The sequence below is a fragment of the Rutilus rutilus genome, assembly GCF_951802725.1.
Source record: "Rutilus rutilus genome assembly, chromosome: 3".
Classification (NCBI taxonomy): Eukaryota; Metazoa; Chordata; class Actinopteri; order Cypriniformes; family Leuciscidae; genus Rutilus; species Rutilus rutilus.
Window position 1 is genome coordinate 5,574,925 of NC_140211.1, and position 27,712 is coordinate 5,602,636.

General features: G+C 38.5%; 1 protein-coding gene and 1 long non-coding RNA gene across 3 annotated transcripts; both read right to left on the bottom strand.

Annotated features, from left to right (window-relative positions):
- Nucleotides 1-5,607: 5,607 nt before the first annotated feature.
- LOC311287721 lies at nt 5,608-12,243 on the bottom strand. 2 transcript variants are annotated; one of them, XR_014626788.1, is made up of 4 exons: nt 12,045-12,243; nt 7,083-7,327; nt 6,604-6,679; nt 5,608-5,897 (listed from the first exon to the last, which is right to left on the bottom strand). It is a non-coding gene; the product is annotated as an uncharacterized lncRNA (long non-coding RNA). The 2 variants fall into 2 exon arrangements; XR_014626789.1 differs by having other exon boundaries at nt 5,608-6,679.
- Nucleotides 12,244-19,082: 6,839 nt separating this feature from the next.
- Nucleotides 19,083-27,554, bottom strand: myadma (myeloid associated differentiation marker a). Its single transcript, XM_084404548.1, has 2 exons — nt 27,402-27,554; nt 19,083-21,671 (listed from the first exon to the last, which is right to left on the bottom strand). The coding sequence occupies exon 2, from the start codon at nt 21,647-21,649 to the stop codon at nt 20,765-20,767; it is 885 nt and encodes a 294-aa protein (XP_084260674.1). The 5' UTR covers nt 21,650-21,671; nt 27,402-27,554; the 3' UTR covers nt 19,083-20,764.
- Between the last annotated feature and the right edge of the window lie 158 nt (nt 27,555-27,712).

The window sequence follows — 27,712 nt, forward strand, 5'->3', positions numbered from 1 at the left end:
GTACAGCATGAACATATGAAAATAAAACTTTCACAAATATGTCAACTCAAAAGCCCTGAAGAGTTACAATCTCATTTACATATGACAATGAAACTTTGTTTGAACATTATAGAAAATAAAATTAAAACATTACTTATTATTCTTATTTTGTTGTTTCATACTCCTGCTGTTTACTGTTTTTTTTGTGTGTCTATAACATCCTCATCACTCATTTGTTTATGTCCCCGTTTAGACGTTCAGGCTGGACAATATTTACATTTCTGACGTGAAACAGGAGAAACAGTGAGTGTTATTGTTCTAGTCATATTTCATTCAATTTAATTCAGTCTTATTCATTTGCAGAGATGGGTATAAATATATTGTTATGTCCCAGGTCTAGGGTCCAGGAGAATAACATAAATAAAAGTCTTTACACCTGACTGCTAATTTTATTTATTAAAAAGTTGCTAAAATGGTCACTGTCAGCACATGACATCAAAAAGGAAGCATATTGACTTCAGGGTTGGGTCAAGGCCAAAATAACAAACAAAAACTGAATCTACCCTTTTCCCCAAAGAAAACTACTATTTTCACAACAACTAGTTTAACAACAAAACTTTCCTCACATCCTAAAGGAGCATCAGAGATAAGATTTTCTGCACCCTTCTTGTGGCGTATGTCAATGTTAAAACCCTGGACCACCAAAGACCTAGCCTGACAAGCCAGACACACATCGAGATGTTGGGTCTGGGAACACACCATTGGCAGGACTCAATCCGAGGGGCGGGATAAACTGTTGTCTTTCAAATTCCCTCTGCACACAATAGGATAGCGCTACAACCAACCAGAGCGTTTTCCCACCAGGAGCTAGTTGATAGATTAAACGTTTGCCGTATCCGGTCGGCAAAACTCCGAACACATCTTCCTTTTTTAAGAATGACTTCAGTGCCGTTCTTTGTTCTTTTCTCAAAGAAAAGTTTAAAGGAGAACTCCGGGTCAATTTTAACATTGAGCTCATTTTTTTGTACATTTGGAGTGCTGTCAGTACAGAGAACAATGACAAAAATCAGTGTTGCCTACACCGTGTTATCCTCGTTTTAAAATTTGCACCCTGTTGACTTCAATGGGGCAAGTTTTAAACCTGCTTTTAGCCTCTCAACATCCTTGATGTGTCATTACAAGTGCACAGGTCATGTGAGTGATTCCTTCGGAGTGAACGCGGGTGAATCTGACTGCAGTAGATGTGAAAGAAATATATAAAAAATGATGTTTATTCAGCCAGCGCACATACCTGTATTTACATCCTGTTTTCGGTCGAAGTCCATAGTAATCAATTGTCGAGTTCACGCGCATAGGTTTAGTACCTATGATCACGCGCGTGAACTCGACAATCGACTACTGAGGACTGGAGGGAGCATCCGTCTTCACTAAATTGGACTTGAGGAATGCCTATCATTTGGTCTGCATAAGGGAGGGGGATGAGTGGAAAACCGCCTTCAATACCCCCAGGGGCCATTTTGAATACTTGGTCATGCCTTTTGGACTGTCCAACTCCCCTGCGGTTTTTCAGGCACTCGTCAATGACGTGTTGAGAGACATGGTAGATCAGTTCATATATGTTTACCTGGATGACATATTGACATTTTCATCTTCTCTCCAGGAACACGTTCAGCACGTCAGACGAGTGCTTCAGAGGTTGCTAGAGAATGGGCTTTTTGTCAAGGCGGAGAAATTCGCTTTTCATGCACAGTCTGTTCCTTTCCTAGGGTACATCATCTCGTCTGAGGGAGTGCGCATGGATCCTGACAAGGTTAAGGCTGTGGTAGATTGGCCAGTCGCAGCCGAGGCTGCATTTTCCAAACTCAAAGGCCGCTTTGTTTCGGCTCCCATTTTGATAGCCCCTGATCCATCACGTCAGTTTGTGGTGGAGGTCGACGCGTCAGAGGTGGGGGTAGGTGCGGTTCTTTCCCAGCGCTCTTCCACAGACGACAGGATGCATCCTTGCACATTTTTTTCCCATCGTCTTTTGTCTGCTGAACGTAACTATGACACTGGTAACAGAGAGTTGTTGGCAGTAAAGTTAGCGTTGGAGGAGTGACGTCATTGGTTAGAGGGGTCGGGGGTACCCTTTGTCGTCTGGACCAACCACAAGAACTTAGAATATATCAGATCCGCCAAAAGACTTAATTCCAGGAAGGCTCGGTGGGCACTTTTTTTCGGTCGTTTTGATTTTGTTCTTTCGTACCATCCGGGTTCCAAAAACATCAAACCCGATGCTTTGTCTCGCGTTTTTGATGCTTTGTCTCGCCCGTCTACTCCCGAGTGTATTTTACCTGAGAGACTCATTGTCTCCACACTCACATGGGAGGTCGAGTCGAGGGTCAACATGGCCTTAGAAGGGGTAACGCCTCCGCCCGGTTGTCCACCGAGCCGATTGTCTGTGCCGGAAGAACTAAGGTCCGATGTTATTCGATGGGGTCATTGTTCCAACGTGGCTTGTCATCCAGGAGTAAACCTTACCAGTTTTTTGGTCAAGCAACGATTCTGGTGGCCATTAATGGCTCGCGATATTCAGAATTTTGTTTTGGCTTGCTCGGTTTGTGCCACTGGTAAGACTTCTAATCAACCCCCAGATGGGTTACTCCAACCGCTGTCTGTCCCTTCGAGGCCCTGGTCCCATATAGCGCTAGATTTCATCACCGCACTCCCGCCCTCCCAAGGCAAGACGGTCGTTTTGACCATAGTGGACCGTTTCTCGAAGGCGGCTCATTTTATTCCCTTGCCCAAATTACCCTCTGCCAAGAAGACAACGGTGACTGTCGTAGATCACCTCTTTCGCTTACATGATAAATATCTGATGCCTTGACATCTTTAAACAAACTTTCACAAATATGTCAACTCAAAAGCCCTGAAGAGTTACAATCTCATTTACATATGACAATGAAACTTTGTTTGAATATTATAGAAAATTAAATTAAAACATTACTTTTTGTGAAAATTCTTATTTTGTTGTTTCATACTCCTGCTGTTTACTGTTTTTTGTGTGTGTGTCTATAACACATGAACACATTTGCATGTAAACATCCTCATCACTCATTTGTTTATGTCCCCGTTTAGACGTTCAGGCTGGACAATATTTACATTTCTGACGTAAAACAGAAGGAGAAACAGTGTGTGTTATTGTTGTAGTCATATTTCATCTTATTCATTTGCAGAGATGGGTATAAATACATTGTTACGTCCCAGGTCTAGGGTCCAGGAGTATAACATAAATAAAAGTCTTTACACCTGACTGCTAATTTTATTTATTAAAAAGTTGTTAAAATGGTCACTGTCAGCACATGACATCAAAATTTAAGCATATTGACTTCAGGGTTGGGTCAAGGCCAAAATAACAAACAGAAACTGAATCTACCCTTTTCCCCATAAAATCTACTATTTTCACAACAACTAGCTTAACAACAAAACTTTCCTCACATCCTAAAAAAGAGCATCAGCGATAAGATTTTCTGCACCCTTCTTGTGGTGTATGTCAATGTTAAAACCCTGGACCAGCCAACGGAGAGTTAAAGCCAACGGAGAGTTGCTAGATGACACTGGCTGCAAATTACATTTGCTGCCGCTAGGGTGCGTGTAGATTTCTATGCTTTTAATGTTGTTTATATGTCTATGCAGGCGCGCTGGAAGCTGTTTCATGGAGGGGGGGCTGGGGGCTGGGTTGGAAAATATGTGACGTCATTATGCTGTGGCCAACAACAAGACATGAAATTTCTCTGTACTGTATGTGTTGTAGCTATTAAAGAAAACATTTAGTTTCATATTTATGTTTAAATATTATAGGCTAATGTTATTTTTTTATTTAATCGATGTTGATTATGAAAGTGAGCATATGCAGCATGAGAAAGATAAAGATACATCATGAGATGCAATATGACTGGAGACATGGAGTGGGTAAGACATGATTTTTACCACTTCATTGAGTTTTGTTTTGTAGAAAGACAATTTTGAGAAGATTTTCGTTTTGTATAAATTGTATCTTAATTTTGATCAATGTTTTATTAACCAATTGCCTGTAGCCTATTTAATAAATAAGACGCAAATATATAGCAGACAATGTAATAAGGCACCGGCATGATCACTTGCATTGCACGTGAACTGGAGGGCGCCGAAACTCAGCTTGTGCATCACAGATTTGAGAAATATGCTATAGGCTATCTATTATAGAAAGCTTGAAAAGTCTACTTTTAAACGAAACTACAGTAGGGGTTCAGCGAAAAATCGGCAGCTGGCAGCAGGAAGTAGCTGCCATTGGCAGCTGACGTCAGCTGCCGCTAATAACCGGAAGTCGGAGGTGGATGCCGCTTTTAGCAAGGCAAATAAATTATTATATCAATGTATATATATCATTTTAGTACTTATTTAAATAAAATACTTACATTTGTAATTATTTTGTAATTGATTTAAAAAGGTTTATCAAATATAAATTAAGTAACGAAGATCATAGACACAGTACAAAAAACAAACATTAAGCTACACTTGAAATTATGAATTTGAACGTGTATAAATGTGTACACGTTTGTCAAATAATGAAATATATACATAAATGAATGCCTATATAATATTGTATTTTTATTAAACGTACAAAAACATTCATTAAACAAATAATGAATGTCCTGTCTAAAAGAAAAAAAATAAAATAATTCTCAATGACCCAAAAAACATATTTTGCTATCATTTAAGTTCAGTTTTACATCTGTAGTATTTCCATACATTCTTGTCTTTGTTTTATAAAACAGCTATAACTTTAAAAACAGGCTTGATATTTGTTGTTCTGAAATCAGAATGAACAACAATTCTGAACTAGATGTTACAGTTCATAGAAAAACTAAGTTTCTAGTGTTAGGGAATAACAGCTTAAAGACCCAAGACCAGATATGATGAAAGAAGACCAGGAGTCGTGAGGTTCAATCAAATAAGTACAAATTTACTGAAGAATAGTTTCATCGGTAGAGCCAGGCATCAAATTCTCACAGGGTCGCAGGCCAGAGACTCTACTGTACACAAAATCTCACACCAGTTATACCATTTCTGAAGGCATGATTGACATCAGTACATACATGTTGGCTACTTCTCATTGGCAAAAGAACAAAGTTAAAACAAGTCTACACTTATGTACAGATAGGAGGGTAAGTCGACATTGTCATCCGAGTCCAAGATGGTCCGGTGATGACCTTGGAGGTCGTAGAAAGGCGTCTTGGGGTCAGCTGTTGCATATTACAAGACCTGTACAGAGCATTCAACACACACAAAAGCACAAGGGAATCGCAGTTCCTCCAAAAGTAGTACAGATAATGTTCACTTTAAAGAAATACACATAAAAGTACAATTCTGTGAATCAGATCACATAGTGTTTGACCCCTGAAACCTTAGTAAGAAAGACAGATGTTAGAAAAAGATAGACAAGTTAGAAAGAAAGAAAGAAACTTTAGAGTAATGTTGCTGTCAGAGCATAAACAATATCTGCAATATGAATAAGTTACGACGATCAAAGTTCAAAGCAAAGGGAGACTTTTTTTTTTTACAGAAATCACACACACACACACACACCTGAAAAACAAAATTAATTGGGATCAGCCTGATGTCTTTTGATGACAATTATGGATGATGGGTTATCCGTAAAATAAAAGTTATGGGGAAACAAAACCACTGTAATAACTTACCATTAGCATGAATACACCGCAGTCCACAGATCCCAACTGAGCTGGAACACCCTGGAAAAAAAGAAATCTAAATGGAAAAACTAATATTTTATTTCTACACTAAAGATAGCAAAGAAATCAAAATTGTTGCAACATGAAATCAAACCCTTATTTTTAACAAGCTTCCAAGATCCCGGATCCATCTTTATTGCAATTGAGCTTAAAAAGAAGAAAAAAAAAAAAAGTTTGTTATTTTATACACACGAGAGAAAAAGCAGGTGTAATTTATTTTTTAAATGCCACTGTCTATTCCCATCTAAAGCCAGAGAACAAAGTGTTGAACTGAACCACTGGACTAATATGTAAAACTCTGAAGCCCGGTTTCACAGATAGGGTTTAGATTATGACAAGATTAGGCCTTAGTGCAATTAGGACTTTTATAAATATGCCTTAGAAAAAAACATTACTGTTGTGAATCTTAAAAGAAACAATGGCACTGACATTTTAAGATATGCAAGTGTAATTTGCTTTCAGTTAAACATGCATTTTAGTCTGGGACCAGTTTGAGCCTTGTCTGTGAAACTGGGGGTGAAAGTTATATGGAAAAAGTGAACAGTTCCAGTATATCTTGAATAGATATATAAAAAATAATTTAACATACATACATATACATATCACATACATACATACATACACACACACACATATACATACATACACACATATTCTGGTCTCATCTGGTGATTGGGTCCCATCCAAAAAATAATCAAACAAAGAAAATAGACACTGAAATGTCAAATTTTCGATACAATCTAGAATTTGTATAAAAAAAATAAAAAGATAAAAAACCAGTATGCCTTTTGCCTGCTTTGATCAAGACAGGATATAATACATTTAACATTATGTTCCTTATGTGAAAACATACCAGTGAGTTTGGATGGATTTCCTTCCTGGCAGTATGTTTGTCCGTCCCCAGCAATCTGTGACAGGCTCTGGTGAACCTACAAAAAACAGAAGTTTAGAATATGGTGAAGTAATGTTGATTAAAATGGTGTTTTGTATTAAAACATGGCACATTTGGGATATGTTTTGTTAGCGTTGCACGTGTATCATCAAGGCTGAGCTTGTCAATAATTCCAATAAATCAGCATGAGCTTTATTCTAATCAATAGATTAAGTTAACATGTTAACAAACGCTAATATTTAATGATAATGGTAACGTAGTATTAGAAGTTAATGATAGCCCCTCACAAACGGTGCACAAGCTGCGTTAACTTTCTACAAATGATTAAATTAACCAATTCAACTTAAGTAGTCACAGATACACTGTCTCTAACATAAAAGTTAAACTCCAACGTACAGAGCAACAATTATTTATTAATCTGATAATATATACGAACTTACCGAGCCAAACACCGCCGCCATTACTGAAGATTCGCCGGCGCCACCATTGGCTGCTGTCGCTTGACTTAAAGTTAAATGTGATTGGTTGCTACTACGTTGGACGATACTGATTGGCTGTCACGAAATAGCAGGTCCCTCCTAATATGGCAGGGCTTCCGGCTGTCAACGGCAGCTACTTCCGGCTGTCAACGGCAGCTACTTCCTGCTGCCAGCTGCCGATTTTTCGCTGAACCCCCTCTCCGAAACTATTCAAAACGAAAAGAAATGGGCTACTCTCTGATCATATGAAATGTGTATTTCACATGCATTTCTCTCTGGCGTTCATGGCGAGTCCACATCGCCAACTCCATCTTTGCAGCGACACAGAAAACACCAGTTTATTAATAAACAATTAAATGTCTCCTTGGTATTTTGGACACATTCATACTTTTGCCGGTTCTTTGTGGCAATCTTTATGCGTGTGACCGTGCGCTTGAGTGCGGCTATATTATGTACAGGCTACACGCTCATTATCCTGTATATAGCCTATTTAAGTAATAAAATTAATATAAAGGGGCGATTTGTCTACTGATGGCTTAAATGAACAACTACTAAAAAAACTTTAGTCGGAGGCAGCCCTTATTCCACATATTTTGGTACCAGCAGGCTATTCTGGGTTGAGCGAGCGACCCTGAGCGGAATGAGCGAGCGGAGCGGAATATTCAGAAATGCGCTCTCCACTCACGTGCTCTGATCGGAACAAAGCATGACAAATTCAAACTTTATTTCATTTTCTCCGTAGCTTGAACACTCACTTAATTAGGCATAAGAGAGTTAGTTAACGCTGTCCATTTATTTATTTTTATTTCACGTTTTTAAAGTACAATATTATATTAGTCCACTGTCCACAGCCCCCCACTTGGGGGTGCTGATGCTATGACGAGGGGGCTGCAGCCCCCGCAGCACCCCCCTTCCCGCGCTACTGTGTCTATGTGGTGTTTTTAATACGCTTTAAGACAAACCATGTGTAAATTCATAAGTCGACACCATTTCTGAGTATTTTCTTCTTAAAACTGCAGTGAACCAAAGACAGTCTCAAAAACACGGTTTGAAATCGCTGGTGTTTCTGACGTCACAAACTCCCTTGTAACCAATCTAAATCAACGTGTGATCGTCAACCAGTGGATCTCTGAGCTGAGTGAGTGAGTGGAGGCGGGGCTCATTTGCATATTCATAGAACCGTGTATACTAAATGAGGCAAGGGTGTAGAGTTACATTCAAGATATTTTGCATTAAGATTTTTTTCACAAAAAAAAAAAAAAAAACATTTGATGATTTAATTTTGGTGATCAAAGATGAGTTTTAAGGTATAAAATTATTGACTACAGGGGGACTTTAATCAACAAGTAGAATCGACCATGACATCTTATTAAGTTGGCTTGAGAAAGCCAACTTACTGATATTGTACTTAAACTTATTATTCTTCTGAGACTAAAAATTTCTATATGTAACTCCTCCTAGAGCTTTAACTCTACATACTCCAAACTCGGCTCAGACACTCAAACTTTTCTGACTAAGTGTGCTATCTATTTTCAGACTGATCGGACTTACGGTTTTCCTAAAAATGACGATCAAAACTTGAAAAAACTCATTCAAAAACTCCCATTGACTTACATTGGGGAGTTCTAAAAAATTCAAACCGACAAAAATTTAAATCTAAACACCTTGAAGACTAAACCAAACTGCCGTTCTATATACTATATGAGCCATTGAGACTCATTTAAACAAATAAACTCATCCATCTATCTACTTCAAACTACTTTAAACTTTAAACTATCTATCTATCTCTTTTTAACTAATCCATCTTTCTTTCTAACTTATCCATCTTTCTTTCTAATTAATCTATCTTTCTTTCTAACTAATCCATCTTTCTTTCTTTCTTTCTTTCTTTCTTTCTTATCTATCTTTCTTTCTAACTTATTCATCTTTCTTTCTCTCTAATTAATCTATCTTTCTCTCTAACTAATCCATCTTTCTTTCTTTCTTTCTTTCTTTCTTTCTTTCTTTCTTTCTTTCTTTCTTTCTTTCTTTCTTTCTTTCTTTCTAACTAACTAATATTTCCTTCATTCTTTCTAACTAATCTATCTTTCTTTCTTTCTTTCTTTCTTTCTTTCTTTCTTTCTTTCTTTCTTTCTAACTACTCTCTTTCTTTCTTTCTTTCTTTCTTTCTAACTAATCTTTCTTTCTAACCTTTTTATCTTTCTAACCTATCTTTCTTTCTTTCTTTCTAACTAATCTTTCCTTCATTCTTTTCTAACTGATCTTTCTTTCTTTCTTTCTTTCTTACTACTCTTTTTCTTTCTCTTTCTTTCTTTCTTTCTAACTTATCCATCTTTCTTTCTTTCTAATTAATCTATCTTTCTTTCTAACTAATCCATCTTTCTTTCTTTTGTTCTTTCTTTCTTTCTTTCTTTCTTTCTTTCTTTCTTTCTTTCTAACCTTTTTATCTTTCTAACCTATCTTTCTTTCTTTCTTACTAATCTTTCCTTCATTCTTTCTAACTAATCTTTCTTTCTTTCTTTTTCTTTCTTTCTTTCTTTCTTTCTTTCTTTCTTTCTTTCTTTCTTTCTTTCTAACTTTCTTTCTAACTAACTAATCTTTCCTTCATTCTTTCTAACTAATCTTTCTCTCTTTCTTTCTTTCTAACTACTCTTTTTCTTTCTTTCTTTCTTTCTTTCTTTCTTTCTTTCTTTCTAACTAATCTTTCTTTCTAACCTTTTTATCTTTCTAACCTATCTTTCTTTCTTTCTAACTAACTAATCTTTCCTTCATTCTTTCTAACTAATCTTTTTCTTTCTTTCTTTCTTTCTTTCTTTCTTTCTTTCTTTCTTTCTTTCTTTCTTTCTTTCTTTCTAACTACTCTTTTTCTTTCTTTCTTTCTTTCTTTCTTTCTTTCTTTCTTTCTTTCTTTCTTTCTTTCTTTCTTTCTTTCGAACTAATCTTTCTTTCTAACCTTTTTATCTTTCTAACCTATCGTTCTTTCTTTCTTTGTGTTAAATAATGCCAAGATCATGCTAAGAACTCTATAAAAACTCCATAGTAACCATCTGTGACAACTAACCAACCACTCAAAATACTTTAAACTACTTTTAAATACTTTAAACTTCAAACTACTTTAAACTTCAAACTACTTTAAACTTCAAACTACTTCAAACTAATTTAAACTTCAAACTAATTTAAACTTCAAACTTCTTCAAACTTTCTGGTCCGACTTTATCAAGCCAACTTAAAGTTTGTCTCGACGAACTTTCGCATCTAGTTCCTTATTAATGCAGATAATTTGTCACCCAATGCTAGATGGAGTCGTTCATGTTTATGTAAGTTGGGGTTGGGGGTCCTGAACTGGCTGATACAGGAAATCAGCAGCCTAATAAATAGGTTGACTGACACCAAGTATTTTGAAAATACAAAAATACTATTCTTAAAGGACAAGTTCGGTATTTTACACTTAAAGCCCTGTTTACAGATCGTTTCTGATGAAATAGAACGGTTAAGATTAAAATTTGGACACATGCTGCTGTCCCGAGAATTTTAGGTTTCTTTCGCTGGTGGTCAGGGGTGTTCATTGATATGCTCACACAAAAATCGCTGCAAAAGATGCTTTTGCTTTGCTCTGCAAAAGACCACTGCGTGGTCAGTGAAGGACTGATTATGACCAGAGATACCGCTTGATGGCATCGTGGCATCTGAAGCGGGACCAGAAACAAACAAAACAAAAACTCGTCTAGCACGTGTATTTACCTGTGTCAGCTGTGTTGTGTATTTACCTGTGTCAGCTGTGTTGTCGATGCCTCAAGAGAAAAGAAAGTGCAGAGCGCGAAAGCACCAAAGTGACTGAAGGATTGCTGTAAAGCAGTATCTCTGGTCGTACGATGTGTATGACGTCATTGACACTTTAAAATACTTTTTAAAGCAAATAAGTGACTCTAAAAAATCTAACACCCAGCAATGTGTAATTTCTTTGCATCTCCTTTCGAATACAATATTCAAATTACTAGACAAAAAATTATATCCTGAGAAAAGTGGATTTTGAGGGGTATAGGGATCTCCCAGTCACGTGACCCCTAGCCGCGTGTCAGCCATTTTGACGGAATACTTCAGCGCACTCTACATACATGAGAATGCGGATTATCACATGTTTTATGACAGCAAATTGATTAAAATAATATAATAGTATATAATGGTCACTGTATTAATTATCTTGAGCCTGCTGTAATGTTCCTATAAATATATTTTCTTTCCAACTGTGCATTCTGAATAATAAATAGGCTAAATATATGTATCCACTAAGCTGCAGCAGTCCTATGCTCGTCTTCCCATTAACAGTTTTTTTTCTTCTTCTCTTTCTGACATTTCATACCTGTTGGGTTTACATTTTTTAATTAAATTGACTATAAAAAAGATTGCTTGTGTGTGCTGGTGTTTATTCCAGTCTTTTAAAATAGTTGAATGAATGCGCGCGTGCCTGTAACGATGTTAAATAGGCTAATGTTAGGCTATTTAATCAATAATGTACACAGGGTAGAGGAGAATGACAGTCAACTATAGTATAGCATTTTGGGCATAAACATGTAAATAGTGAAAAGATTGACATTGAAAAATGACAGAATGATTAAAATTTAATATTTAATTCAAAAAATAAATGTTCGTGGTTCACACTGATGTTATTCATTTTTTCTCACACACTTCAGCGTCGCGGTCACTGGTTTAGACGAACACTGACCATTATCTATTATTAGCACAGCGGCCGTCAGCTAACTCTTCACGTCATGTCATCACAAAAAGAAATATACAAGAGGAAGATAAAGGAATTAGAAATCAAATCATAGATCCATATGAAGCACCACAAGTTCTTTTTTTACAGACATTAAATGTGTAGAAAAACTTCCTGACATTGAGTTCGGTGACATACAGCTAAGTTACCTTATTCACTTCCCATCACGCTACACCGGAGCTTCATTAAAAGCATACACAAGCTTAGCAGGCTATCGTTATCACAGCATCGCTCGGGCATGATAGAAGAATAGATGAATATTTCGCGACGAGCTGTATTATCACCAGCGGTTTAGCATTTTCTATTCCGTCAAGATGGCTGCTCCAAATGGCGTGACGTCACGCGGGACATCCCTATACTGCCATAGACCTCCATTCATTCTGCACTCGTCCTGTGAGCGCCCTCATATGGAATCAAAGTGGAACTGCAACCATTTCAGAAGCCGGAAGTGTACTGAGAGTGAAACTGAAACAGACTCGAAACCCCAAGTATTTAGTGCCAGCCTCTACGGAGAGCCTGTCCACTCCCTATTAAGCCCTATTGTACCGAATTTTGGTTGTAGTACCACCAGAGTTCCACTGGGGGCGCTCGCCATGAGTGCAAAATGAATGGGAGTCAATGGGGCTAGACGGCTAAATTTGTCTCTTTCACCCGATTGCCGTTGAGAAATCTCAGATGTGATTGTAGATTTTGCAAGTTCAACATGGGTTTTAGGTCGAAAGTTGAATGAACGAGTACTTATGTCGTTTTGATTTCTTACAGGTTGAGTTGTTGTTGCCCATAACACGCTAGCATTCTGCTAATGACGTCAGCATTCTGACGTCATTGACATTTTGAAAGACTTTTTTAAAGGAAATAAGTGACTCTAAAAAATCTAACACCCAGCAATGTGTAATTTCTTTGCATCTCCTTTCGAATACAACATTCAAATTACTAGACAAAAAAAATTATATCCTGAGAAAAGTGGATTTTGAGGGGTATACCGCCATTGACCTCCATTCATTCTGCACTCGTCCTGTGAGCGCCCTCATATGGAATCAGAGTGGAACTGCAACCAGTTCAGAAGCCGGAAGTGTAGTGAGAGTGAAACTTCTCGCCATATTAGACATTCTCTGTTTATACCCATCTCGTACAGACTGGCGCGACCGGGGGGTGCGATAGACCGAACTGCGGGTATTACAATAGTGCCACATTATAAGCAATCATTTCCTGTATAAAATTTAACCGAAGCAACCTTATTTTAATTTGTTACCTAAATTTATTTACAGTAGGTGGATGAATATTTGTATATGTATTTATTCATTTAGTATTTTGTCTTTTAGCTGCTGTGAGGAAAAAATCGTCTGACACATGCCACTGATCAGGAGATAGAAGCAACAATACAAAGATGGCTTCAGCTTGCTCCTGATAGAGATGGAGGAAGGAGAGCGCTTGAGGAGAAGAGAGGATCTGCAGAGCTGTATTTCACTTCCTGAGGACAGTCCTAAATAGCATCACTTTCTCCCTCACACATACAAACATTCTCGTGTGCAAATTTATTTTAAGTAATTTTTTTTATTTGCTCTATGTTTGTTGAGAGTAAAATTACATTATAATATGTTTAAATTTCAGTGCTAGATTCATTTAGTTAGAAAATGTTGTACATAGTTGGCTGTTCAGGCAACTAAAATAGTGTTCACAAATTCTAGCAGTTTTTTTTGTTTTTTTGGCTTGTGAATTACTACAATAAGTAAACCACTGTTTAAGACAGACCAGAACATTTTGAGGTGGTAATAAGATGTTAAGCTTTGAATGTACAAAAAAAAAATAGAAAATAATAATAATTTATTATTATTGGCTTGTGCCTATTGTTAAATAAACTATTTTTGAGAATTGAATTTTCTTGTGCCTTATTTGTTCACATGGTTTGGGTAAGATTAGGCTGGGTTATGGCTCAGTTTTGGGGTTTCTGGTTAAAGGGTGGTGTCGATATGGTTACCTTATGGCTGAGAATTGGTACCAATAATAAAACCTGTTTTGGCCCAGTTCAGGGCCAAGGTGACTAACTGGCTGAGATTCGGGCCAGTTATGGCCCATGTGTGACCCTTGTCTTTAATCCAGTTCTGGGCCACTTCAGGGCCGTCATTCTTTGCAGTACTTGGGCCGAGGGAAAAGTGATTGTGTGGCCCCGGAGCTGGGCCAGAAAAAATGTGCTATGTGGGTACTTCGTCATCTTAACGGACAGATCTGTCGCGTGCGTCCTGTCACTATAAACTGTCCTGTCAATCATCTTGTCACAGTTAAAATCCACCATTCAATCTAATTTAATTTCTTACTGTTTCGGAGAGAAATTTAGTAGCAGGTTCATCTGCCAGTGGGTCTTTCATGCGTAGACTCTCCTCATGTGTTTGCAATTTGAATATAATGATGCATTTAAAAGTTAAAGGGGTGGTTTACTGCCTTTTTTCTTTGCTTGATTGTGTTTATGGGCTGCAATATAACATGTCTTCGTGTTTCGTTTGTTAAAAAACGCCTTATTTTCCATAAATTTCACCTTTATTGTAAGCCGCTTCCTCCTCTGTCATTTGAACGACCGGTTGACTTCCTCAGTCTATGAAACCACTCCCTCAGAAAGAGGCAATGAGCTCAGATTGGTTAGTTCGGCCGGTGTGTTGTAATTGGCTAAACTGCGTCCGGAATCTTCACGCCCATTACCTTTACGGGCGACAGTTACATGTGCTCCTGGCCCGGTCAAATGTAATGGTGTCAATATTGCCTCATCAATTTGAGCCAGAATCAGACCCAGAGAGCGGTGATGAAGAGAGTCAAGCAGAACCTCCGCAAACACGGCTCTTACTAAACGTTTCTGAATGGTAATTTTTTTTTAATTATTATTATTTTCTCAAAGAATTTCCACACGCTGATACTTGAAAATGCTACTGCTGTTTGTTAGCTTTTGAGATACGCTTTCCCCCTGATTAAACATTTAATATAACTGAATACAGGACTGAGTAATACCGTTTTTTAAACATATTGTTTTATTGATAGAATGAACAACCGTTTAACTATTCACAAAACTTACCGGTAGTTTACTCAGTTTGTCGTTTTCTTTAGGTGTACATGTGATAACAGCAGCTGAAGTTCGCTGTTGCGATAATTTTTTGAAGTTTGCACACGTTTCTTATACACACAAAATAACATCGAACTAACTAGCTACTATAACCAAACAGCTTTGGCATTGGTTTGCGTTCTTGATCAAATAAAAAAATTACGTCATAAAGTAGCTATAGGCCCTACATGGAAAATACGTTTACAAAATTTGTACATATTACAAATTCGGGTCCAAAATGTTTATAGTACGCATCTGTCATATACTAAAGCCAGCGCTGGCATTTTTTTACATCCTTGATAAAACTAAAACATTACGTCTTAAATTATACAGGCAAATACATTTAAAATGATTAAATCTTACTTGCAGGTTGTGGCCTCTGGTTTTAAAGCTGTAACTGCTTCATGTTGGAGTAATAGTTTCTTGTTGAATCCGACATTGAACTCGTGTAGATTCTGGAAGCTGTCTTCCGTACAATGCGCAGCACAGAGAGCTAAACTACGATTGTAATTGTCAGGAACATAATCAAACTTAAATTTTAACCATTGTTGACGAACTACAGCGTCTGTAGGAAGCCTGAACACAGAAGACCTGACAGCTACAGCTCTCTCCACTATAACTCCTCCTCTTCGACAGCAGAACATGTTCCGGAGGGAGGGTTGATGTAAATGTATGGGTTAGTTACGTATAAAACCCGGGAAGTATCTCGTTGTAGTCCCATTCGAGTCGTTTTTGTAGGCATTAAACTTCCTGATTTTTAAAAGACGATATCTCCGCTTACGTTGAACTTTCAGCGCAGCAACTTTGCAGATACTGTTCATGCACCAACAGCAACATTACACAGTATTTAAAATGAAAAAAGTGAAATAGCAATCAACCACCCCTTTAATGGCTAAACGTATCTTTACAAAAGTTCACAATGCTGCTGCAGATGCAATATAATGTGGACAACATTGAATAAATCAGGTTCGTCAGGTTAGATACTGATAATTAATCACTCAAACCCCTTTATCTAAACCTCTCTACATAACCACCGGACTCGCACGTCCTCCATGTCTGTAGTTTTTTAACACTTTTCACTCGTGTTTGTAGTTCTAAACGAATCCTCATCCAACGTGCGATGGGTTGTGGGCAATATTAGCCGTTATTCACAACTTTCCTGCGAGTCTTATTGGGCGTCGCCATGACACTCGATACTTCCTGTTGACGGTATCTCAGTTCCGATTTAGCCTAACCAAAGCCTGTCTACGGAAAGCCTGTTCACTCCAACGCCCTATTAAGTCCTATTGGTTGTAGTTCCAATCAGAGTTCCACTGGGGGCGCTCGCCATGAGTGCAAAATGAATGGGAGTCTATTGGGCTAGACGGCTAAATTTGTCTCCCTCACCCGATTGCTGTTGAGAAATCTCAGATTTGATTGTAGGTTTTGCAAGTTCAACATGGGTTATAGATCGAAAGTTGAATGAACGAGTACTTATTTCTTTTCGATTTCTTACAGGTTGAGTTGTTGTTGCCCATAACACGCTAGCATTCTGCTAATGACGTCATTGACATTTTGAAAGACTTTTTAAAGCAAATAAGTGACTCTAAAAAATCGAACACCCAGCAATGTGTAATTTCTTTGCATCCCCTTTCGAAAACAACATTCAAATTACTAGACAAAAAATTATATCCTGAGAAAAGTGGATTTTGAGGGGTATAGCTCCATAGACCTCCATTCATTCTGCACTCGTCATGTGAGCGCCCTCATACAAGAGTGGAACTGCAACCGGAAGTTTATTCAGTGGCACTTCTCTCCTCATTAGACGTTCTCTGGCCTAACGCTTAATGAAGCTAGCACACAAGGGATACTCGTGTCGCGGTACAAACGGGTGAAACTGATTACTGAAAAGTAGTAATGCTGACAGATTAAGCATTGACTCCTTGTGGCTCAACGTGTACCGTTTTCGGGTGCACAAACAACACGCAAAAACGGAAGGATTTTATGAATGGGACCTGTTTCCAACGCAGAAAGAGTGTTTCTTGTACTTAGAAAAAACTGCAGTACAACTGTATATATATATTTTTTTAAGTGGTAACGTTATGTTATTGTTTACGTTAATTCGAGAATTAACTTGAATGTGCAGCAATTTGTACAAATAGAGAGTATGTAGGCCTACTATATTTGTTGTAGCCATTCAATAAGAGCATTTAGTTTCATATTTGTTCAAATATTATAATGTTATTTTTTTCCATCTATGCTGATTATGAAAAGTGAACACCATGATAGGATGCATCGGGAGACATAGTCATAGTCATGTCGTCAGACATGATTTTGTTATTAATGGGTCAGACATGATTAAACTTTCATTTTCTTCATTAAGTTTTGTTTTGTAGAAAACCTTTCTTTAAAGTGAATTTCGTTTTGTATAAATTGTATTTTAATTTTAATACATTTTTCATCAACCAATTGCCTGGATTTAATAAATAAGAATATAACAATATAGCAGACAATATAAATCATGACATGGAGGCGCCGGCGCGGTCACTTGCATTGCACGTGAACAGGAGCGCATCTCATCATAAATTAACCGAAACTCAGACATGAGAAATAATTATCTAAAGAAAGCTTTAAATGTCTTTAAACGAAACAATTCAAAATGAAAAGAAATAGGCTACTCTCTGATTATGTAATCCAAGATGTGCATTTCTCTCTAGGCTATAGGCGCATTCACTATGGAGATGGGGATCGTCAACTTCATCTTTGCAGCCGACACTGACAGAAAAGACTAGTTTATTAATAAAAATCAATGCACGCGTGTCACCAGATTTACAAATGCACATCTTGCTTATTGCACGCACACTCGGCACACATATTATGTCGAAATAACGAGTTATTGTGTTGAAATAACATTATTAATAATAATAAATCTTTAATACTGTTTGATTGAATGCCAAATGTTGTGCTTCAATTCAATTTAATAAAATGTATACTTTAATTGTGATCATTAGAATTATTAAATATTAAGTGGCCAATTTTTGCTCATTTATTAAAAGTATTTATATATAATATATCTAGCACCCCCTCAGCACATGTTAAAAAATTATCTGGTGCCGCCCCTGGTTATAACGGCCCAGTATTAAAAATGGTTGGGTCTAAATCGGGCTTGGGCTCATAATTACAGTTAATGTGTCGGGCCGGACCGAGCTCGGACACAACGGGCTCAGGTAGGGTCGGGCTTGATTTTTTGGGCCCGATCTAAGCTCTACTCGTCATTACCCAAGCAAGTTGTTTGGGCTTGTTGAAGCTCTCTGATAGCAGTATCTTCAGGCTAACGTAAACCGGAAGTTCGTTACCGGCTTGTTCTACGTTGCCATAGCGATCATGGGAAAGGTCAGAGTTCAGGAAAGTTGTGAATAGTGCGCATCGATCTGCACTTCGGCTTCTGACCGGAAATAGTAGACCATCCGGGTATCCTTGGAACACTCATTTCAACATACTACAATTTGGGATGTACTAATGCTATTTTCGAATACTATTTAGGACGGATAGTATGCGAATTGGGACGCACCGGTAGTGTAATCTTGTTTTGTGAAATAAATAAGCCTGATCCTGAGTCAGAAAGGCAACCTTTAAACCCTTATATGCTTTTCAATCATTTTTGATTGGGTGAAAACTTTGAATAGCCTATATGCCATCTAAACAACAAAAAGTGGACTTCATTCAATCAAAGTGGTTTAAGAGGGATACAAATAAAAAGGAGGGTTAAAAAGCATATATTTTCAAAAAAATATGTTTAAAGTCCTGTGACTTTGATTGATAATTTATGGTCTGGATGAACACCACTCTATAAGTTATTGAATAGAAGTTGGTTATCTCCTTATATTGAACATATAACATGATTTCATCTGTATAAATACTATATTAATTAAACACATAACTGATATTTAATTCTGGAAGCTTGTGGACAGTTAGGCTAAGTCATAATAATGTATTTCTTTAGAAGACCATAAGCTGCAACAGTTTTTAGTCTGATAAATATCTGATGCCTTAAACATCTCGAAACAGACTTTCACAAATATATGTTAACTTGAAAACCCCAAAACCAATAAACAAAATGCAAATTAAAAACTTGAAACTTTATTTGAATATCATAGAAAATAACATAAAAACATGTTTGCTCTGGGATTGTTCGCTTTCATTATAACACATGAACTTTGACCCGCGGAAACACTATTGTGATGCCATGTGTCAATGATAACACTTATATGACGAACAAATACGCTTCAAGTCACGTAAAACAGCACAAAAAAAAGTACAGTAGTTGAACACAGCAACATTAACACAATACACTCATAATAAGGCAGCAGTGGTACAATCAGAAAATGCACTAATCACATTAAAAGTACAATCTTATGGTGCGTTCAAGTCCTCCTGGGAAGTTCGTATTTATGAGTTAGGAAGTTACGACGTCAGGTGTGTTTAAATCACTTTGGTCAGAGCAAGATGGCGATGAACCTTTTTTTACAAAGATTTTTTACTCTATACTTCTGATTAATAAATCTGTGAAGGTGCTGTAAACTGAATCATTGTAAACTGCCCGGCCAAGAAACAAGTCTCTGGTTGGATTTAAATAGGCAAATGCTTAAGAGAATCTGATGCACCTCTTGATGTTATTTCCATTAAGATGGGCATCAATTTTTGTTCAAGATCTGGTATTGACAATGCAAGAGTCCAGCACATCCCAGAGACTTTCAGTGTATTTAAGCTCTGGACTCATCAATTCATGTGTGAAAATGAATCTTCATCTCTTTTTTTTTTTCTCACAATTTGAGCCTGATGAATCCTGACACTGTCATCCTGGAATATGGCCATGATGTGTCTGGTTGTTTAAGAAACGAAAGGCTACAAACTCCATCAATTAGGGTTAGAAGAACTGTAGACAAATATATAACATGCTAGAAACATAATAATCACTGCAATAATGATCCAATCACAGTTGCCTATTAAAATCCAAACAGTGACTATTTTGGCCGGGCAGTGTATATTATATCGTAATTGTTATTTTGGACATACTTAGCTAGTTTTAGTGTAAAGGGGGGAGGGGGGGGGGGGGGGGGGGGGTGTACTTAATTTCAACAAATTTACTATCAATAAACACATTGCATTCATTGCATATTTTCTTACTGAAACGCCCCAAACTCGTAAACTCTGTGACAATACTGATGAAAATACTGAATTTCCTTAGTAGTAAATACTATAATAACACTGTTTCCCGCTCGTAATTACGCCTGTGTCGTGGCGTTTATATGTGGTATATATATTTATATGCGTAACTCGTAAATACGAACTTTCTGACATGAATTTTAATTCTGAAGTGAACTAATCCTTTAATAAAGAATGAGTATCAGGTGTGTTTTAGATTTAGATTTTTTTTTTTATATATATTTTTCTTAAATCTATGAAAAAGTTAAAAAAATGTACCTTCAATAAACACACTGCATCCATTGCATATTTTCTTACTGAAACGGCCCCGACTCTTAAACTCAACTCATGCTCGGATTTCATTAGTCTATCAATTTTCCTTCATATACTAAAATAACACTGTTTCCCGCTCGTAATTACGACTTCGTCGTGACGTTTATATGCATTTAACTCATAAATACGACCTTTTCTGACATGACTTGAACGCACCATTATTCACCATTTCCTCCTGCATCTGAACTCATTGAAACACTGTATTTAAAATCTTTGGCTTTCAAAGCTCAATGTCCAGGAAAAGCTGATTGTTTGCTCTCTCTCTTACGCCGTGACGAACACCAGCCGGGCAGAATACGCCAGATCCGCAAGATAAATCAGGAAGTTGAGCGCGGTGAGAACGGCCACGACGACCAATTTATCCCACGGGCAGAAACCGTGAGAGTTTCGGCAGTAGTCCGGTCGTGTCGAGCTTCCCAAATAACGGCTGTCAAACTTGAAGACCGGCCAAATGATAGTGGCGGTGAGGTACATGAGAACCGCCAGAAGAGCGTAGGCGGAGAGGAAGCGTGCGAACGGGAACGGAAGGCACCCGGTGCATTCGCCGATACACAACACCACGATGGCTGCCGAGATCACGAAACAGATGCAGTACACGGCCATGCACCACTTCACAGCGGCGTGACTGTCATAAGAGGCCGGGTCGCTGACGAACACAAATATGACGCAGGCCACAAAAGTCTCGCAAACCTTCAGGAGACCCGGAACCGTCGCCATGAAACCGGCGACTTCTCCCGGCCGCGCCCGTGCCATACACACCTCCACGAAGTAAGCGGCGGTGGCCAGGCAGGAGAACACAGTGGCGACGATTCTGTGATCCCGAACCTCGCCTCGATCTGTGTAGCCCTTCAGAAAGTAGAGCGGGAAGATGATGGATGCGGACAGGCACAGAAGCGCGGCGTAGCAGGCGAACGTAATGGGGAAGTTGTTCCAGGACACGGGGGCGCGAGACTGCAGACCCAGGATCTCCACCAGGAGAACCAGCAGGGTTCCTGCGAAGCTGAAAGCCCAGCAGAACACGCTCCAGTCGGCCGTCCCGCCGTGGAGCACCCCTCCATGGGACGCCACGCTGAACGCCACACAGGTGAACACTAGAGCCGCCAAACGCACCCACATCAAACGGGACGGCTTCAAGACCACCAAAGGCATGATGAAGGTTATTCTGGTGACTCTGCAAAAGGAAAAAAAGAGAGACAGATGGACCATCTGAATTAACAGAGCATGCTATAGACCCCTTTTCAGTTAGTAAACATGGTGAAGTTTTTTTGTGGGCGGAGCTTAGGTGGAGGCAGAACGATCCCTCTGGACGCTTCACTAACATTAGTTTGCAAGTTTTGTTAGCTTGTTTTTTAACAATGACTGGAGAAAATCCGATTTGATCTTAATGTGCAAAGTCACTCACTGTCCAGGACCGCGATTGTTATTTGCAAAAGTTAGTTTTAACGGACGGAACCAGATTGGCGGACCTGTACGCGCTCAGTCAATGGATGGACGATCTGACAGGATTAACGTTAACGCTACCTCCGGTTGAGTGGCCTGACTTCTACTTCTACTTCTATCTGCAGTTCTGCCTAGCCAGCGCCAAGAAGACGACAATGTAAAGAGTGACATTACGGTGCAATTTTAATGATGTGAATATTTTCTAGAAATAAAAATTCCAGATACAGCATACTCATTTTTCATCGATTCTTGCACCAGACAACACAACAAGATGACATTTAATAATGATAATAATTTAAGTTCCTTATTATGTAGCCGAATCTGTGCTGGTTTGCATTGGCCGCCTCCAGTTTTCCCTTTGTTTCGCCTCCAGCTAGCGCCGTGACGTAACTGTGACGTCGGCTCGAAATTGGTCTATTGGCTGACAGATTTGACAAGCTCTAATCGCTGATCATGCTACTTAGGCTTTGTCCACACATCTTTTTCTCTCCGTTTTGGCCTTCCGTTAACACTGAGACGGCGTTTTTATTAATGAAAACGAAGCTTTTTGAAAACGCTCTCCAAAGTGGATAAATCTGAAAATGCCGTTTTCGCGTTGTTGTGTGGACCGTCAAAACAGAGGCATTTAAAAACGATGACGTACGTTTAGTCATGTGACACATATTGAACCCATAGATATTCATGTTTATACCAGTTTCACTTTCACACAGTTGGTAAAATATGTTACTTTGCACACTCTTCATATCACAGTCCTGCACAGAAAAAAAGACCACCAAAGGCTTGATGTGTCAAATGAAGGTGCTTCTGGTGACTCTGCAAAGGACAAAAAGAGAGACAGATGGACCATCTGAGTCAACAAAGCATGCTTTTGGCTGACAGATTTGACATGCTCCATGTTACTGCCTGGTTGTGTAAACATGTGGACCATTTGGGAGGTTCAACACTTTTAAGGGGAGCTTGTGTGGCCTGTTTACTTCACTACATAGAGACAGAGCGCATTTAGGCCACGCCCACGCCGGGGGGGGGGGGGGGGCAACCCAACCGTCTCCATTGACTTTGTATAGCGTGAAGCTGCCTCCTTGTCATTTCTGACTTATAACAAAAAACAAAACAATGCCTAAAAGCTGCTTTGTGACAAGGTGTACAGCAAACAAGCTAAAAAACCCAGAACTAGGCCTAAGTAGGGTTGCAAAATTCTGGGAATTTTCAAAGATGGAAACTTTCCATGGGAATTAATGGGAATTTAAGGAAATTAACAGGAATTTATGGGAATAAACGGGAATAAACTGGGAATTATCAAAGTTGAAGGTTGGCTCTTCATAGGGAACTTAAATATAGTTGAGGAAAGTATATTTTAGCATAATCTTGACTAAAACATGTAAATAAGTAGGCGTGGTTAACTCGCGTGCAGCGTGTGTGAGACTGAGACACTGATATTTGTCAAAGAAACATGAAGAAAGACCAAGAGGATCCACAAAAGGAATTACGTTTTCAAAATTAACGTGATATTTTCGGGGGGGGGAAGGCGCAGAAGTCAACTAGAGCAGTGCAGCACACTGAAAGTTTGACAACAAGTTCATATCAATATTCTAACAAATAGAAATAACCTTAAATAATGTATCTATCCGTCTCTTATGTGTACAGTTACTTTCAGAGTGGACGCGCAAGCGGTTGCCGTGGTAATGAATATTTCCAAAATTCCCCAGCTTAACTTCCCATGGAAATTTACCGGAAACTTTCTGGAAATTTACCGGAAATTTTCCACCCCTTTGCAACCCTAGGCCTAAGTTTTTATAAGTTGTCGACCCCAAAAAACGAGCGTTGAAGGACACAAAAGTGGATACAGGGAATTTTGAGCGCAACATGTCATATTACAGGATAGCTTAGCTTACAGAAATATAATATATAAAACTGACATTTGGATATTTGACTTGCAGTGAGAAAATGTTTACTGCACACATAGTGTATTTTTAGTGCACACCGAGTGTCAGGATCCCAGAGTTTATCCATTCTTCCAGCTGATGCTTCACGTCTTATTGCCTGCATCCACTTTTGTGTCCTTAAACGCTTGTTTTTTGGGGGCCGACAGCTTATGAAAACTTGTTTTTCAGCTTGTTTGCTGTACACTGTGACGAAGCAGCTTTTAGATATTGTTTCAGAAATGACAAGGAGGCAGCTTCACGCAATACAAAGTCAATGGAGACGGTTGGATTGTCCCATACCATACCCAGTCTGTGAGGAATAAACGCTATTGGCTATTTGAAAAGGGGGAGGGGCCATTCAATATGTCACGCCTTAGCTTCCTGTTTCAGTGGAAATTACGTCAACGCATCAAACAAAGCTGCACGTTCCAAGGCATTCAGTGGGCCTTTAAATAAAGCTCAGGGAAACAACATAAGAAACCTGTAGGTCTTAAAATACTCACCATAGCCTACTTTTGAAATTTCTGATTTATTGTACATTAATACTCTTAAAGCAATAGTTAAGGCCCACTGAAGTGTCTTGAAACGTGTGGCGTTATACAGTGTGTTGATGTCATTTCCACTGAAACAGGAAGACAGGGCGGGACATATCGAACAGCTCCTCCTAGTGGTGTATCGGATCACAAACTCACAGTTCGGATCATTTTTCAGAACAGCAAAAAAATAAATAAAAAATAATAAAAATAATAATAATAATAATAATAATTATTATTATTTATTTATTTATATATATATATATATATATTACAAGCAGAGATGAAAACTAAGTAAGAACAAATACACAAATTACAAGTTGAAATAAAAAAACAAAGTTACAAAGTCTAACAGTATTCAGGTACATAAATGAGTAATTAGGCCTAAATGTAAAATAACACTATTTGTTCACAGTAGAAATTAAATTAGGCTTATCTTTGATAAAGATGTATTGTGTTGTTTTATTAATATGTTTAAGACATATTGATACATTAATATGTTTTAGCTTTATTAATATGCTTCAGTTTAAGACCGAATGCACGGAGCAAATAAACTTAAACATCCGGTTTCTTTCTCAGCTGTTCACTCATGACATAACCGAGAGAATACTTGCCGAGACGGGTATTTTGACATAATTATGGTGTATGTGTCCGTTCAAGGGCAAGGAAACGCGAAAGAGTAGCTCAGATAATGCGCAAGTCTCTTAAAATTGTTTTAATGTGTAAACTGGCAAGACGAAACACGTCTAAATTATGCATTTTCTCTCCATGATGGTTAAACTTAGCAGTTAATCCTCGAGTCACGTGTGTGCCGAACCGTGGGGCCTGATCCGTACGAATCAACTGCGATCCACCTTTTTTTTTTAAGAATAGCTAATAGCATTTTGTTAATATCACAGCTCAGCGAGGGCTGTTGAGCTCATTAAAGCCGCAGTTTCTATAATCTCTAACCGTTTCTCCTCCTAATCTCCTCCATATGGCTTTAAAAACACAGCTTTCTGTGCAGAATTCAAATGGGTCTAATACCTTTTGTGTTTTAATTACACTGTCTGAATCGTTCCCTATCCCCTAGGCCAGTGGTTTTCAATTCCAGTCCTCGGGACCCGCTGCTCTGCACATTTTGTATGTCTCCCTTATTTAACACACCTGAACCAGATCATCAGCTCATTAGGAGAGACTCCATGAACTGAACTGAGTGTGTCAGATAAGAGAGACATACAAAATGTGCAGAGCAAGGGGTCCCGAGGACTGGAATTGAGAACCACTGCCTAGGCTATATAGTGCACTTTGTGCCATTCACCATGTAGAATACAGTACATGTGTGAACAAGTGACTGAGCGCAGCTTATAATGTAATATGGGGCTTCCGATTCTAGAGAGACTCTTATTTGATTAGACAGAAAATCTGATGAGAAGCTGAAGTGCAGAGTGACATCAAAACCATCCATCCATATTGGCGGAAGTGAGAGACTAAGTTTTAAATGTGAATTTTGTCATTGGTTTGGAGCAAACTATCTTATAGATAGGCTAACCGTAAGACTAAAATTCATACTAAAAGCCCCCCCAAAAAACTTTCATTTTGATTTCATGGAGACTTAAACAGAAAAGGAGATCAATTGTGCAAATGTCCAACCTGCTCTTTTAAGGCCTCATTATACTTCTGCGTCGGACCTACGCCGGAGCCTATACGCCGTAGGCAACGTGTTGGTTTTAATTTATACTTCTGTGTCGTTGTCCGCGTTGACGTGTACCTAGGGAGCGTGTGAAACCCCGAGGGAGGGGTTCTGGCAGACCAATCACAGCGCTTGTGTCCGCGTAGAATTGACGCGTTGTTACATTTTTGGAGAGGTGCACGTCAGGGTACGCCGTATGGTACGCGCGCTACACACAGCCTACGACGTAGCTACGGTGGCAGTTCGACGCAGAAGCATAAAACAGGCTTTACACACAATGACAGTGAGTGTGTAAAATGCATTGCACAAGTTGTCTATATGACTTGTGTGCTATGTTACACGTCTTCTAAAGACAAACGACAGCTTTTTAAGACGTTAATGATGTTTTTAATGTTATTTGCTAAACATATTCCCCTCTGCTCCGCCACAGCTCCCAAACCTCATCCACACTAGCACACATTAAACCCTGTAACGCTAAGTTCAGCAGATAATAATTCAGATTTAGATGTACTAAAGTACAGCCAGGACATTGCTCAAGATCTCCTTCTGTTGAGGAAATGAAGTCATGGGTTTGGAATGATTCAGTTTCGAGTGTTCCTTTTAGAGCTGCAGTTATAGAGCTAGCATTTCACTTCACTTCACACATCATGGCCACAATTAAGTAAAGACTTAAACATATATCTAACAAGTTAGCCAACCCCTTATAAGCGGAGGTGACTCAGCTACTACAGGTCACTTCCGCCACATTTCACAACGCATTTTAGACGCAAGCAGAGCCAGCAAACAAAACAAAATGAAAAAATGAACAATAAATAACTTCTAGAGTTTTTAAAGCCGTTGATAATGACTTAAAATCTGTATCTGCCTACATCTCTGATAGTTTACTGATTTACGCAGTCTATACACTGGGCGAATGTTTCTATTCTGTCTCCATCTCTCTAGCGGATGTGGCGAGGGGTGTGGTTGTTGGGTTATGGTTCTCGGATGAGGTTGAGACCGTAAAAGTGAACCAAACAGTTTCGGGGAAAAAACAAACGTTCTGCTTTTAGCAATTTTAGCGACCTCGGAATAGTATTCTCGCTTAACGTAATGCGTTAATAAACGCTTAAAAGTTGCACACGGTTCAAAAAGTACGCAATATACAACGTTACGCACATATAAACTCAACGCAGACCTAAAGCAAGTAACGTATATTCACAAAAGCGTGTGTTTATGTAAATGAGGCGCATTCCTCTGGCTGAAATGTACCGTCTACAAAAACACCTTTTTAACCCATTACTGATGCAAACGCAAATCCCAACTGAAAAGAAGACAACAAAACGATATAGACATACCTTGCACTTATGTAGAAAGACTTTCCCCCTTTATTCCAGTTTGTATCACAGTGGAGATCGAAACCCTCTCCTGTGACGCTCTCCAGATGTTCACTTCTCTTCTTTAACGGGACTCACTTCATTCCTCCACGCCCATTACTTCCAAATTAGGTATTGCCTTTCTCTTATCATTTGACCCACGAAGTCTAGACCAGAGAAGGGAATTATATGCTAAAATTAGATGTATGGTGGTTTTAGCACTCCATTATGTTATATTTTCCATTTTTTAGTATACATTTTAGCATAAATTAGCACAAAAAAACCCTAATGTT

Bases quoted from the DNA above. Each gene is read 5' to 3' on its own strand.
- myadma (XM_084404548.1), bottom strand. From the start codon at position 21,649: ATGCCTTTGGTGGTCTTGAAGCCGTCCCGTTTGATGTGGGTGCGTTTG.